General features: G+C 42.3%; 1 protein-coding gene across 1 annotated transcript in view; it reads left to right on the top strand.

Annotated features, from left to right (window-relative positions):
* Positions 1-14,970, top strand: part of TET1 (tet methylcytosine dioxygenase 1) — a 124,223-nt gene that overhangs the window by 25,420 nt on the left and 83,833 nt on the right. The window contains exon 2 of the mRNA XM_011994094.1: positions 5,255-5,308. Coding sequence (XP_011849484.1) covers positions 5,255-5,308 — 54 coding nt within the window. The remainder of the gene's footprint in view (positions 1-5,254; positions 5,309-14,970) is intronic.

Genomic DNA, 14,970 nt, shown 5'->3' on the forward strand with positions numbered 1-14,970 from the left:
TTCTTTTGAGACAGTCTCGTCCTGTTGCCCAGGCTGCAGTGCAGTGTTGCTATCTCAGCTCACTACAAACTCCGCCTTCTGGGTTCCAGCAATTCTCCTGCCTCAGGCTGCCGAGTAGCTGAGATTACAGGCACATGTCACTACACCCAGCCGAAGATATTTCTTTTAAGGTTATTTTAGGATATTTACAAATGTGTTTTGTTGGATATGGAAAATGAAGACAATTTGTAGAGAGAGCTGTATAGATGGTTAGAAGTGGGGAGCAACTCAAGTTCTATATATTTTCATATTTTTTCTGTATATTAATAAACATCTTATGGTACATGCTCAAGTCAAGTTCTAACCTGCTATGCAAGCTGAGATATTTTTACCTCTTTGGGCCTCTGGGAATTATTTCATAAGCTAATATTTAATTTTTTGGTAGAGATGCAGTCTCCGCTATGTAGCTTAGGCTGGCCTTGAAATCCTGGGCTTAAGTGATCCTCCAACCTTGGCCTCTCAAGTGCTTGGATTGCAGATGTGAGCCACCTGGCCTCTGCTCAGAATTTCTGACTATTCTCTTGCATCAAAACTCGCCCAGAGCTCAGACCATCAAATCACTTAGTATAGGAATTGAAACACCTGATAGAGATTACCAATCCATTCTGTGTTCAAAGAAGTATAGATCTTCATGGTGAAGCGTCAATTTGATATTTGAAGTTAATGTTAGTTCTGGTCACGTTCATTAACTTTCATATATAGCTAGGATGAGCCTTGGCTTTATTTATTATCTAATTTTACAGAAGAGTGCACACAGGCCTTTGATGTTTGCTTAGGTTGTCAAGTGCAATGTTGTATGGCTTCATGAGTGTTCTATACAGTGAAAACACCTGTCTTTGGGTCTTTAAAAAACAGACCTCTCACCAATATAGATATTCTGTACACCTAACCCTCTGAGCCTGGTTTCATTTTATTTTAGTGAACACACAGCTAATGGATTGATTTTTTTTTTTTTTTTTTTTTTTGAGACGGAGTCTCATTCTGTTGCCCAGGCTGGAGTGCAGTGGCACGATCTCGGCTCACTGCAACCTCCACCTTCCAGGTTCAGGTGATCCTCCTGCTTCAGTCTCCTGAGTAGCTGGGACTATAGGTGTGCACCACCACTCCTGGCTAATTTTTGTATTTTTAGTAGAGACAGGGTTTCACCGTGTTGGCCAGGCTGGTCTCGAACTCCTGACCTGAAGTGATCCACCTGCCTCAGCCTTCCAAAGTGCTAGGATTACAGGCCTGAGCCACCACACCTGGCTGATTGATTTAAATTATACAATTATATCATAATATACCATGGCCACTTTACTAAATGTTGAACAACTAACCTGGAAAAAATGTTGATGTTTTTAAAGTTATATTCAAACATTCAAGAGAAGAGGCATAATGTGTAACTGAAATGCAAGGCACTTCAAGAAACGTAGGGCTACCCTTGTGCATAGCTGATGGGAATGTAAAACGGTGCGGCTGCTCTGGTAGACAATTTGGTAGTTCCTCAGAACGTTAAACATAGCCTTATCATATGATCCAGCAATTCCACTCTGAGGTATATACTACTTGTATACCTACTTGTACACCTATATTCATAGCAGTAATATTCACAATCACCAAAAAGTACTAACAACCCAAATGTCTAACAACAGAATAATGGAAAAACAAAACGTGTTATGTACATACAAAGAAATATTGTTCCGCCTTCAAAATGAATGAAATTCTGATACATTCTACAACATGGATGAACCTTGTAAATATTATGCTATTAATAAGTGAAGCAAAGAGAAACAGAAAGAAAAATACTACACGAAAAATACTATATGATTCCAATTATAGGAGGTACTTAGAGTAGTCCATTTCATAGACAGAAAGTAGAATGGAAGTTAGTATGGGCTGGGGGAAGGCAAATGAGGAGTTACTGTTTAATGGGTATGGAGTTTCTGTTTACAAGGAGGAAAACGTTCTGGAAATGGAGAGGTGATAGTTGCATAGCATTGTGAATGTACTTAATGTCATTGAACAATACACTTAAAAACAGTTAAAATGGGCCAGGCATGTTGGCTCACCCCTGTAATCCCAGCACTTTGGAAGGCCAAGGTGGGTGGATCACCTGAGGTCAGGAGTTCAAGACCAGCCTGACCAAAATGGTGAAATCCCGTGTCTACTAAAAAATACAAAAAATTAGCCAGACATGATGGTGGGTGCCTGTGATCCCAGCTACTCGGAAGGCTGAGGCAGGAGAATTGCTTGAACCTGGGAGACAGAGGTTGCAGTGAGCCAAGATCACACCACTGCACTCCAGCCTCGCTGTGACCAAGTAAGACTCCGTCTCAAAAAAAAACTCTTAAAATGAGGTTGGGTGCAGTGGCTTACTCCTGTAATCCCAGCACTTTGGGAGGCCGAGGCGGGCAGATCACCTGAGGTCAGGAGGTTGAAACCAGCCTGCCCAACATGGCGAAACCCCGTCTCTACTAAAAATACAAAAAATTAGCCAGGTGTGATGGTGCATGCCTGTAATCCCAGCTCAGGAGACTGAGGCAGGAGAATCATTTGAACCTGGGAGGCAGAGGTTGCAGTGAGCTGAGATCATGCCATTGCACCTGGGCGACAAGAGTGAAACTCTATCTCCAAAAAAAAAAAAAAAAAGTTAATGATAAATTTCATGTTACGTATATTTCATCACAGTTTTTTCTTTTTTTAATCACCAAAAATGGGGGGATGTACAGCTAAAAGATTTTGTACCTATTTTCAAATCTTACTGTATTTGATGATTTTTCTGCCTGTTTCAATGCTGCTTTATTCCTCACAGAGAGCTTCTTAGAGGTAGTGTGGGCTTAGTGTGTTCAAAGTTGCACTGGTTGATGTGCATAATTCAGAGTCCAATTGGTTTTGTTACAAGTGTTGAAGGAAGAGTTGAGAACTCCATATTCTATCCATTAGGCTTTATTTTTCTTTTTTTTCTTTTTTTTTTTGGAGACGGAGTCTCGCTCTGCCATCTAGGCTGGAGTGCAGTGGTGCTCACTGCAACCACTGTCTCCCGGGTTCAAGTGATTCTCCCGTCTCAGCCTCCTGAGTAGATGGGATGACAGGCACCCACCATCATGCCCGGCTAATTTTTGTATTTTAGTAGAGACAGGGTTTCATGTTGGCCAGGCTGGTCTCAAACGCCTGACCTCAGATGATCCTCCTGCCTCAGCCTCCCAAAGGGTTAGGATTACAGGCATGAGCCACCGTGCCCGGCCAGTAGTTTTTTTCTTACATGAGATTGTTAAAAATGTGGGTGAGGAGTGGGTGAGTGAGAGGTAATTTAAAAGTGGAAAAACAGCGCATGCTGGACTTCACGTTCCAAAATGAAAAGCATGCTTTTGTGGCAAACTGAAAGGCTAGGAATCAAGGGTGATGAAATGCAGGCCTTCCGGCCCTCACTCTGTTCCCGATTTCTGGTTGTGGGAATCTGTTCTGAATCCAACTGCAAGTGGAAAACCCATCTTTGGCTGAGCAGCCGGGGAGGCCCTCCTGCCAATCCCCCAAATGTGCTGCTGAAACTTTGGCCCTGCAAGGCTGGAGCTAGGGCTGTCTTCCCCAGATCTATGCAGCTGTCAAGGTGGCTGTGATGGGACTGTGACTGCCCTCTGCACTGCATTTTGGCAGTGACCTTCAGACCAGCCAGCTCACCACAGCTGTCCTGCTCTGCTGCCGCTGTTGCAATGCCAGGTGGCTAAGAGGGGTGGTGGGGGGCACGGCTCCTGGTCCAGCTTTCCCAGTGTCTGGCAGGTGCCAGCTGTGGTGCCAGCTGTCCCACTGCCTACCACCCACTGTGTGGGGGGGCAGTCCAGGTGTGTGTTGGGAGATGGTGGCTTGTTCTACCCCTGGCTCAGGTCCTGATCCCTAGGAAGTGGGTGGCTCTGTCTGACCGCGAGTCTGGTGCACAGACCGGCCCCACGGACTTGCTTGACAGGTCTGCGGAAATAGATGCTCAGTGACAGTTGATCTTGGGAGACAGAAGAGCCAAAGGTATCCTTTTATCCCAAAGATATGAGTCCTAATTTTCCTTCTGGCAGGGGAGAATTTTTATTTGGAAATGAAGGTCATCAGAAATGCCCAGAGCAAGAGAGAGAAAGTCCTTTCTCTCTAGCCACTCAGAGTGGCAAGTGTATTTTGAAAACTCCTCCCCTTCTTTTTGTTCTCATCCTGTCCTTTTCCTTTTCAGTGGCTTTACTGTTATTTTTTAATTTGCCATTGTCATTGGACATTTATTGACAGAAATCAAATTGCTGTGTTTCTGGGCAAGGCGCCTGCTGCAAAGAGGTGTGGTTCCCGAGGAATGAGACATGCAGCCCAACAGCTGAGCCTACACTGTCCTCACATAACCTCCCTGCCTTAAATATCGCCAATATTTAGCCTTGCCTTATAAAGTAAAAATGCACAATACCTTCCAGAGTTTCAACAAGCCCAAATGCCCCCCTAGGCTCAGTTATGTCTCCTGTACATTGGAGGCACAGCAGCGCACCCCTCCCCCATGCAGACCTGCTCTCGGAGCCGCCAAGAGGTTACTAATCAGGAAGGCTCTGCCATCGATCCAATGGTGGTGACCTGGGGGATTTGTGTGCATTGTTTTTGCTGAAGCCTCCTGTGATTTCGGCGCGACCAGATCCTCTGCAGCGAACTCCATGTCGCAGCTTGTGGCTGCCTGTGTCCTGTGGTGAGAGCCGAGCCGCACAGGAGATCCTTTGTCTAGGAAGGGCTAGGCTGAGAAGATCACTTTGGAGTTGCTAAGCTCTGCATTGCCATTGGCTGCACTCTTTGTGGGGCTGTTTTTGCAAAAGGCATGCCCAGCACGTCTACAGTGCTGGCAGGCCAGGGCTGCCTTTAAACACCATGATAATAATACCAAAAAGCAGTTTGCAGAACTGTTCCACTGTAGAGGCTTCCTCTGCAGAAGCAAGCAAGATGGCTACCTCGTGGGCTTCGCTGTGAAGAATGCAGAGGCTAATTAAGACAGACTTTAAGGGGAAAAAAGGGTATTTCCCTACTCAATCTTTATGCAAGATTTTTTTTAGTGACTTTTAAAGTATACATTTTACATACGCTCTTTAGGTTCTGCCTAGCAAACATGTTGATGATTTTAAATGGTGTAAATAGTTTTACAGAGAAATAGCCAAAAATTTTGGGGATGTGGGAGCTGATTTTATTTCTTAAACAGAGGCTCATTTTGCAATTTGATTTTTTTTAGGTTATAAAGGAAAACAAGAGGCCCCAGAGGGAAAAGAAGCCCAAAGTTTTAAAGGTAATCAGCTGTTGATTAAATAATATTTCATTATTTTTCCATTTCATATAGTATTTTTCTGCACTTGGGTATATTTGGAGTACAGTATATGTGAATTCTCCCAGATTTTCAGTAGATGGATGAATTTCCACTCAACTAAAGTGTTTTCTCTTTTTTTTTTTTGATGTGCTGCATAATGTGCATATTAGCATCCTTTATTTTCAACTCCACACAAGTCTACAGAAGGAAAAGTTTGTATGCAGAGGGTTGTGAATAAAATTTGTTTTTCTTTATAGCTCCCTTTGTAGCATCTGCATTTGTGGTGTTGCACCAGTGTGTAAACTTAAGCCCTTTAGAAGAAAGGCACTATTTGAAGTTGACATCTATGATCCATTGTGATTTTAATAGACTGTCCATTAAAGGCTATTTTAAAATGTATGATTCTTTTCCAAAGAAAAAGGTCCTTAGAGATTTTAGTTAAACTTAATGTGTAAGTCGTGGAGATCTTACAGCTAAATTATAGTTGTTTAATCTCAAATTCTCATAATATCATCTTTAATTTTGGCTTTCATGGAGCCATAAGAATATGCATGTTTTCTTTATTTTCTGTAGTTTGCCTGATGAGTATTTAGTGGTAACCTAATTCAGTTATAAGCTCACAGTCTGTGTGATGAGATTTGTACAGTGTTTAGAAGGGTTAATTTAAAAGCATATGGCATCACTAAAAGTTCAAGGCTAGCTTTAGTGTAGCAAATAGGTGCTTATGTGTTTAAGATTTCAAGTGGTGTATTGCTATTAGAAATGTAAGCAACCTTTGCAAGCCACCTTTTAAATTCATGAAGAAATACTAAGCAATAAAATGACTTGTCTTTAATTATTTTGTGTACATTTAATTTAAAATAGTTTTACCTAATCCTAGCTTTCCTTTTTTACATATAAAGTTTTAGCACTGAAAGAGGAACAACATGTTGAACTATGAATGTGGCAGAATTTTATTTCATTTGTTGCCCCAGTGTGTAACTTGAAAATGTTGACACGGAGAACCAAACCTTGCCCTGCTTTCAAATTTGCCTGACCACATTGAGTTTCTGCTTCCTGTGTATATACAGCGTTTTTATGTACCAGTTTCATCAACCAACAAGTATTTATTTAATATTTACCACACAGTCAGCAATGTGCTAGGCACTGTGAAATGAATGAAATTGCTTGACACAAATTTTCACTGGGCCTGGACAAATAGAATCATGGTTATTCTCAAGGTAAATTAAACCCTTTTCTGTTTTTCTTCTTTGTGTTGATCCATCAACTCCCTTTTTCTCCTTTTCCTTCCAACAAAGATAGAAGTTTATCATTAAAACCTCCTTCTATACTTTCTGTCTTGGCTATATCCATCTCAGGCATTTTGTGAGAAATAGTTGTAGTCTTACTCTTATAAATGGCTCTCATTCGTTGGAGTTGTCGATGGGGGTTAGCAGGAGAAAGGGATAGACTATATGGAGAAAACTAATACAGACCAAGCCTAGTATCTATATCTTCTCCTGCCTTGGCTAGGAAGTAGAATTGGACTTTGAGAATGCAATCTAATTCTATGTTTATTTTGTTAGATTGTGAGTGTCCTGTCACCTGAAATAAATTTAAAAAGTAAATATACCATGTGTTGCTTTTTGGAATCATGGTAGTGGACTCTGATTTAAAAGAAAAAGAAAAAAAGTACCTGTGGGTGGCCACATTTCATCTGCAACAGCAAGCAGAACCAAATTGTTGCTCACGTTCCTCTATAGTTAGCAATTGTTGTACAAGAGCAGGAAAATATTCTAAAAGGAAAAAAATTTCTGATGTTGGCATTTAAAAATGTTTTTCTACACTTTCTGTTAGACATAATTTTTTTTCTCATCCAAAGAAAGCTTTGTTTCTCTGCTTCACAGTAGAAATGCTAAAAAAAAAAAAACTTTTGGATTTTAGCTTGATGTGTATAAAATTCATAGAGCAAATGTAGAATATTATATAATCCTATAGGAGACATAAGAAAATGAAACCTGTGTTTGGGAAGGAGAGTGGGAGAGGAATACAACTATCAGCTTAAGGTTTTATGAGTGAGGACTTCAACGTTCTAGGAGGATGCTTCCTGGGGGACCAGTGATGGGAATCTCACAGGTTATGATTTGATCTTCCATCATAATTTGCTGTCTTTACATTTGGCATTATTCCAGAAATTTAGTCTGCTTCCTGTGAAATCTCCTGGATCATTTACTCTTTGTCAGTGTGGATGCTGCAGGTATCCTGATTGACTTTTCATTTTCATCATGTATTAGAAAGTAGTTGGATAGGTGAAGAACGTGATTCAAGAAGTTGGGTATAGAATTTGAGACTTGTTTCATCCTACACTGATCTGAACCTGATAACTACTGAATCTAGTTGTGGGGCTGAAATTGGCTGGAATGTCTTATATCCCTCTCCTCTTAAAAACATACCTATTATCCACCAGGTGTGATGACTCATCCGTGTAAACCCAGAACTTTGGGAGGCCAAGGCAGGAGGATTGCCTGAGGCCAGGAGTTTAACACCAGCCCACAAAACGTAGCAAAATCCTGTGTCTATGAAAAATTTAAAAATTAGCTGGATGCGATGGCATGCACTTGTAGTCATAGCTACTCATTAGCCTGAGGAGGGAGGATCGCTTGAGCCTAGGAGTTGGAGGCTGCAGTGAGCTATAATCACATGAGCTATATGCACTCCAGCCTCAGCGGTAGAATCAGACCTTGTCTCCAAAAAAAAGGGAAACTATTATCCTTATTTATACCTATATTCATTCTATTGTACTTCAAAATTAAAAACTAAATAGTGATCTAAATCCTAATTAGAGATTCTTCCTGTAGCTGAAATGATAGTTCTGGCCAAAGCACTCTAAAGGCCAGAATGGGTATCAGCTAATGGTGCACCAGTGGTGGGTGGGGGTGGCTCAGCATCAGCTTCCTGTTCAAGCCTATTGGTGATCACTAGTTATTTTCATACATAGATGACATCTTGTTAGCAATGTTATTATTGGAAACACAAGCATTTCCTTGACTCTTGATCTAGGTAGAGATGTGGTCTAATTCCAGTCCTTGAATCATGAACTTGGCCTTTTAAGTGATGTGGTTTAGAATTCCTCTTGGAAGAAACCTTTGTGTAAATAACTTTTACTTTGTGTGTGTGTGGTGGGGGCAGGTAAGTAGGAGTGTATATTCCCTTTAAGAAAGTCGATTTTAAGGTGATATTAATTTTGTTAGATTGTTAGTCATTGTCCCTGGAGAAACTCAGACAGCACAGTCGATTGGGGGTTTGAACAGAGTTTAATAGACGAATTACTTTAAATGGTGTGGGGAGGGTTAAGGAAAGAACTAAGGATGGTGAAGAAATCCAGGTCTAATGAAGCCAGAGCTATTACTAATCCTAGGCCTGAAGGGGGATGGTGACTGGGAACCAGGTAATGTAGCTCCAGCTGAGTAGAGGAAGCATGGGCTGGAACCTTTGGTAAAGAGATGCTCTTGCAAGGAGTCAAGGAGGGGGTGGGTGTGGGATAAATGCCCTGCTCTCCAATCTCTTGCTGCTTTGATTGGTTGATCCCAATGGGGAGCCAGAGTGAAAGGGGAGACTTCTGATGCAGTACACGCTGGTCAGCCTTCTGGGACGTGTAAGAGGGTTATGGAAGGTGGAATGTAGGCCTGGAAGGGAAAACAACATGCTGAGCATGACTACTGACCACAGGGGTAGCACGGTAGGGTGAACAATAGTACTAGAACCATGATTACATAAGATGGTAACATTAGGCAAAGATGGCTGAGGAGTATGTAAGAACTCTATACTATTTTTGCAACTCATCTGTAAATCTAAAATTATTTCGAAATAAGCATGAGCATCCTTGAGGGGATGCATTTCTACATTCTGTAATTAGTCTTTTTGGCTGGTAAGGAATATTTTCTAGCTATTTAATTATAAAATATCATCACAGTAGTATTTGGAAGAGCTGGGTGAACAAATATAAAGAAATGTCAGTGGATATTAAACCAGGAGAGTGTCTCCAGAGGCTGATTTTAGAAAGGCAAAATGGAAACTGAGGGATCTTCCTGCAGGGTTCGGCACTGACTTGTTCTTCTCTGTTTCCTTCATTCCTTGATGACACTGATAAAGAACAAGTGGGGCTGGGCGCAGTGGCTCATGCCTGTAATCCCAACACATTGGGAGGCCGAGGCGGGCAGATCACCTGAGGTCGGGTGTTCGAGACCAGCCTGACCAACAGACAGAAACCCCCATGTCTACTAAAAATACAAAATTAGCCAGGCGCAGTGGCTCATGCCTGTAATCCCAGCTACTCGGGAGGCTGAGGTAGGAGAATCACTTGAATCCAGGAGGTGGAGGTTACAGTGAGGAAACAAGCAAAAATTGCCGAGATGATGAAGGAAAACATCATCCAGGGAAAGTTACTTAATATTCCAATAATTTATAAATTGTTTTTATTGAATTTATTTATTTATTTGAGACAGAGTCTCAATCTGTCGCTAAGGCTGGAGTGCAGTCGTGCAATCTTGGCTCACTGCAACCTCTGCCACCTGGGTTCAAATGATTCTCCTTCCTCAGCCCACTGAGTAACTGGGATTACACGCATGTGCCACCACGCCCAGCTAATTCTTTTTTTTTTTTTTTTTTTTTTTTTTTAGTAGAGACGCGGTTTTGCCAGGCTGGCCAGGCTGGTCTCAAACTCCTGGCCTCAAGTGATATACCCACTTCAGCCTCCCAAAATGCTGGGATTACAGGCATGAGCAACCATGCCTAGCCCATAAATTATTTTTATATATACTAGACCAGTGCTGGTTTAAAAGGACTAAATTATATGTTGGTTATGTTTGTTTGTTGTTTGTTTGTTGAGCTGAGGTCTTGCTGTGCTGCCCAGGCTGGTTTTCAACGCCTGGGCTCAAACTATTGTCCTTTCTCATTCTCCTGAGTAGCTAGGATTACAGCTACCCTCCCCTGCTAAAATTACTAAATTAGATACAATTGAGTTACATTGTTTATTTTAAAATTCTATTAAGCTATAAATAGGCCAGGTGCGGTGGCTCATGCCTGTAATCCCAACACTTTGAGAGGCCGAGACGAGTGGATCACTTGAGGTCAGGAGTTCAAGACCACCCTGGCCAACATGGTAAAACCCTGTCTCTACTAAAAATACTAATATTCACCAGGTGTGGTAGCAGGTGACTGTAATCTCAGCTATTTGGGAGGCTGAGGCAGGAGAATCGCTTGAACATGGAAGGTGGAGGTGGCAGTCAGCCGAGATTGTGCCACTGCACTCCAGCCTGGGCCACAGAGGGAGACTCCCTCTCAAACAAACAAAAAAACCCTACGAATGAAAGACAACATAGTTGCTAATGATTTTCTTCTGCTTATTTGTCTATAACATTGTTTCAGTTAGTAAAATAAATCACTGGTAAAGTAATCTCTTTAGAGTTTTTAAAGGGAGGGTTATAATGCAACATTCTATTACTTGTAGCAACATGTTGCAAATTTAAGTACTAGATCAAATACTAAGCTTGACCATCCTTCAGGAAAAAAACAAAACAAAGAAAAACCATGTCATTGTGATAGTTCCTTATAGTCCCAGGCAACTAATCCCAGACTTCTGGATTTAATGGGCCAGTGAGGAAAAAATTCAGAGTGGGTGTTGAAAGTATTCACAAGGGGATACCAGCTTTATTTTTTTTAAATGAGAAGATAATATCAGAACACAGGAAGGTCATAGAAATTTAATAATTTAGTTTTATGACAACACATGGTCTTTATTGAACTCATTTTGTCATAAACTGGCAAAAACTGTTAAGGACGTGTGCTCACCCATCAGTGTTTATTCACACAATCAAAGACACACATGGGCTTCTGGTTTGTATACCCAGAAATTGTAATACAGCATTTTGCCCGGAGATCAGACTGGATTTCAGGGCTGAGTTCTCACTAAGCCAGCTCAAACACAGGCATTCGTTGATCACTGGAGCATGTATATTTCCAGTGACTCAAGACTCATGTCCATTCTGTGATTTCTAGGAATGATCCCAAACAGAGAATCAAAGTGAATAAAAGCCAAATGGAGTTGGACGGGTTTAAGGAAAATTTCATTCAGGCTATTTAAAAAAAAAAAAAGACTTGAATTCTTCCTAGTCCACAAAACAGCATATGCCTTGTATCTTGAATACTTAGGCTCATATGGTATGTGTTTGTATTTTGATAGTGCCGGATTCATACTGTTTCTGAGTTGTACTTTCTTTACTGTATAGCTCTCCATTTACTGACTAGAATATATTGTCGTGAGTCAGATAAAAAGAGTCAACTAATAACTTTATTGAATTTTTGTTTGGATCTTAATTGTTCATTTATTATTATTATTTTTGAGACAGGTCTCACTGTTGCCCAGGCTGGTGTGGAGTGGCACAATCTTGGTTCATTGCAACCTTTGCCTCCCAGGTTCAAGAGATTCTGTAGCCTCAGCCTCCCAAATAGCTGGGATCACAGGCACACGCCACCACGCCCGGCTAATTTTTGTATTTTTTGTAGAGACAGTTTTGCCAGGCTGGTCTAGAACTCTGAGCTCAAAGTGATCCATTCTCCTCAGGCTCCCAAAGTACAGGCATGCACCACTGCACCTGGCCTTCTTAATTCATTTTTAAGTGAAATAATTTTAATAATGGAATGTCTTTCAATGTCATTCATATATACATATATATATTAAATTTTAAACCATTTGATGGTAAGGTTTGCCAACCAAAATGGCCTATGCAAGAGAATGTGGGTAACAGAGGTAACAGTGTCTTTTTTTTTTTTTTTTTGGGGGGACAGAGTATCACTCTGTCATCAGGCTGGAGTGCAGTGGTGCAATCTCGGCTTACTGCAACCTCCAACTCCTGGGTTCAAGCAATTCTCCTGCCTCAGCCTCTGGAGTAACTGGGACTACAGGTGCACACCACCACACCCAGCTAATTTTTGTATTTTTAGTGGAGACTGGGGTTTCACCACGTTGACCAGGATGGTCTCAATCTCTTGACCTCATGATCCACTCTCCTCGGCCTCCCAAAGTGCTGGGATTATAGGCGTGATCCACCGTGCCCAGCCAATAGTGTCTTATTTATTTATTTATTGAGATGGAGTCTCACTCTGTAGCCCAGGCTGGAGTGCAGTGGCATGATTTCAGCTCACTGCAACTTCCGCCTCCCAAGTTCAAGCGATTCTTCTACCTCAACCTCCCAAGTAGCTGGGATTACAGGTGCCCGCCACCACGCCTGGCTAATTTTCTTTATTTTTAGTAGAGATGCGGTTTCACCATCTTAGCCAGGCTGGTCTCGAACTCCTGACTCGTGATCCACCCGCCTTGGCCTCCCTAAGTGCTGGGATTACAGGTGTGAGCCACCGCGCCTGGCCTATTTATTCATTTATTTTTGAGATGGAGTCTTGGTTTGTCACCCAGGCAGGAGTGTAGTGGTGGGATCTTGGCTCACTGTAACCTCCGCCTCCTGGGTTCAAGGGATTCTCCTGCCTCAGTCTCCTGAGTAGCTGGGACTAAAGGTGTGTGCCACCATGCCCAGCTAATTTTTTGTAGTTTTAGTAGAGACAGGGTTTCACCATGTTGGCCAGGTTGGCCGCCAACTCCTGACATCAGGTGATCTGCCTACCTCGGCCTCCCAGCATGTTGGGATTACAGGCATGAGCCAACATGCGTGGCCATATTTATTTTTTAATTAAAAAAAAGTTTTTTAATATAAAGGAAGGGTCTCAAATGTTGCCCAGGGTGGTCTCAACCTCCTGGATTCAAGTGATCCTACTGCCTTGGCCTCCAAAAGTGTTGGGATTACAGGCATCAGCAACTGTCCCTGGCCCATAGTTTTGTTTGTTGGTTTATATGTTTTTATGACAGGGTCTCACTGTGTCACCCAGGCTGGAGTGCAGTGGCTCTGCTCACTGCAGCAGAAACCTACTGGGCTCTTGTGATCTTCTCACCTCAGTCTCCTGAGTACCTGGGATGACAAGTGTGTGCCACCAAGCCTAATTGTTTTTGTTTTTGTTTTTGAGTTTTGCTCTTGTTGCCCAGGCTGGAGTACAATGGCGCGATCTTGGCTCACCACAACCTCTGCCTCCCAGGTTCAAGCGATTCTCCTGCCTCACCCTCCCTAGTAGCTGGGATTACAGGCATGTGCCACCACGCCTGGCTAATTTGTATTTTTAGCAGAGACAGGGTTTCTCCATGTTGGTCAGGCTGGTCTCAAACTCCTGACCTCAGGTGATCTGCCCTCCTCGGCCTCCCAAAGTGCTGGGATTACAGGCATGAGCAACCGTGCCCTGCCAAGCCTGACCATTTAAAAAATTTTTTTGCAGAGACCAGGTTTCACTGTGTTGCTCAGGGTGATCTTGAACTTCTGGGCTTAAGCAATCCTCCTGCCTTAGCCTCCTCAAGTGTTGGCCCATAGTTTTAAATAGTAACTCCTTTTCTGTACTTCTGAAGTCTTTATCATCTATGTGTAAAATTTAGTGATGTCACATGAATTTGATTAAAGCATAGATTATTTTCAGAATTCTAGGAAACCAGATATTAAATAGTAAACTTATTCTAGGAGTTTGGTTATTTTATTTATATATATATGTATATATATGTGTGTGTGTGTGTGTATATATACACACACACAGTGTGAGAGCATTTTAAAATATTTTATTTATTTTTAAATATTTTATGTACATATACACCATATCATAGGATTATTGGGGAGTTGGGTGAATTATTTAAAATATGTTAGGCAGGGCACAGTGGCTCATACCTGTAATCCCAGCACTTTGGGAGGCTAAGGCTAGTGGGTTGCCTGAGCTCAGGAGTTTGAGACCAGCCTGGGCAACATGACAAAACTCCATCTTTATATATTTACAAAAAATAAGGCCAGGCACGATGGCTCATGCTTATAATCACAGCATTTTAGGAGGCCAAGGCGGGAGGATCACGAGGTCAGGAGATCCAGACCATCCTGGTTAACACAGTGATACCTCATCTCTACTAAAAATACAAAAAATTAGCCGGGCTTGATGGCGGGCGCCTGTAGTCCCTGCTACGTGGGAGGATGATGCAGGAGAATGATGTGAACCCGGGAGGCAGAGCTTGCGGTAAGCCGAGATTGCGCCACTGTACTCCAGCCTGGGCGACAGTGTGAGACTACATCTCAAAAAAAAAAAAAAAAGGCAGGCATGGTGGCTCATTGCCTGTAATCCCAGTACTTTGTGAGACCGAGGCAGTGAATCACTTGAGGTCAGGAGCTCAACCACCCTGGCCAACATGGTGAAACCCCATCTCTACTGAAAAAAAGGAAATTAACAAAAATTAGCCAGGCATGGTGGTGGTTGCCTGTAGTCCCAGCTACTCGGGAGGCTGAGGTGGGAGAATTGCTTGAACCCAGGGGCTGGAGGTTGCAGTGAGCTGAGATCACCCACTGCACTCCAGCCTGGGTGACAGAGGGAGGTTCCTTCTCAAAACATAAGAAAAACACAAAAATAAAAATACGTTAAATGTTTAGAACTTTGGGAGGCTGAGGCGGGCGGATCACAAGGTCAGGAGATTGAGACCATCCTGGCTAACACGGTGAAACCCCGTCTCTACTAAAAATACAAAAAATTAGCCGGGC

Source organism: Mandrillus leucophaeus, unplaced genomic scaffold (assembly GCF_000951045.1).
Source record: "Mandrillus leucophaeus isolate KB7577 unplaced genomic scaffold, Mleu.le_1.0 Scaffold441, whole genome shotgun sequence".
Classification (NCBI taxonomy): domain Eukaryota; kingdom Metazoa; phylum Chordata; class Mammalia; order Primates; family Cercopithecidae; genus Mandrillus; species Mandrillus leucophaeus.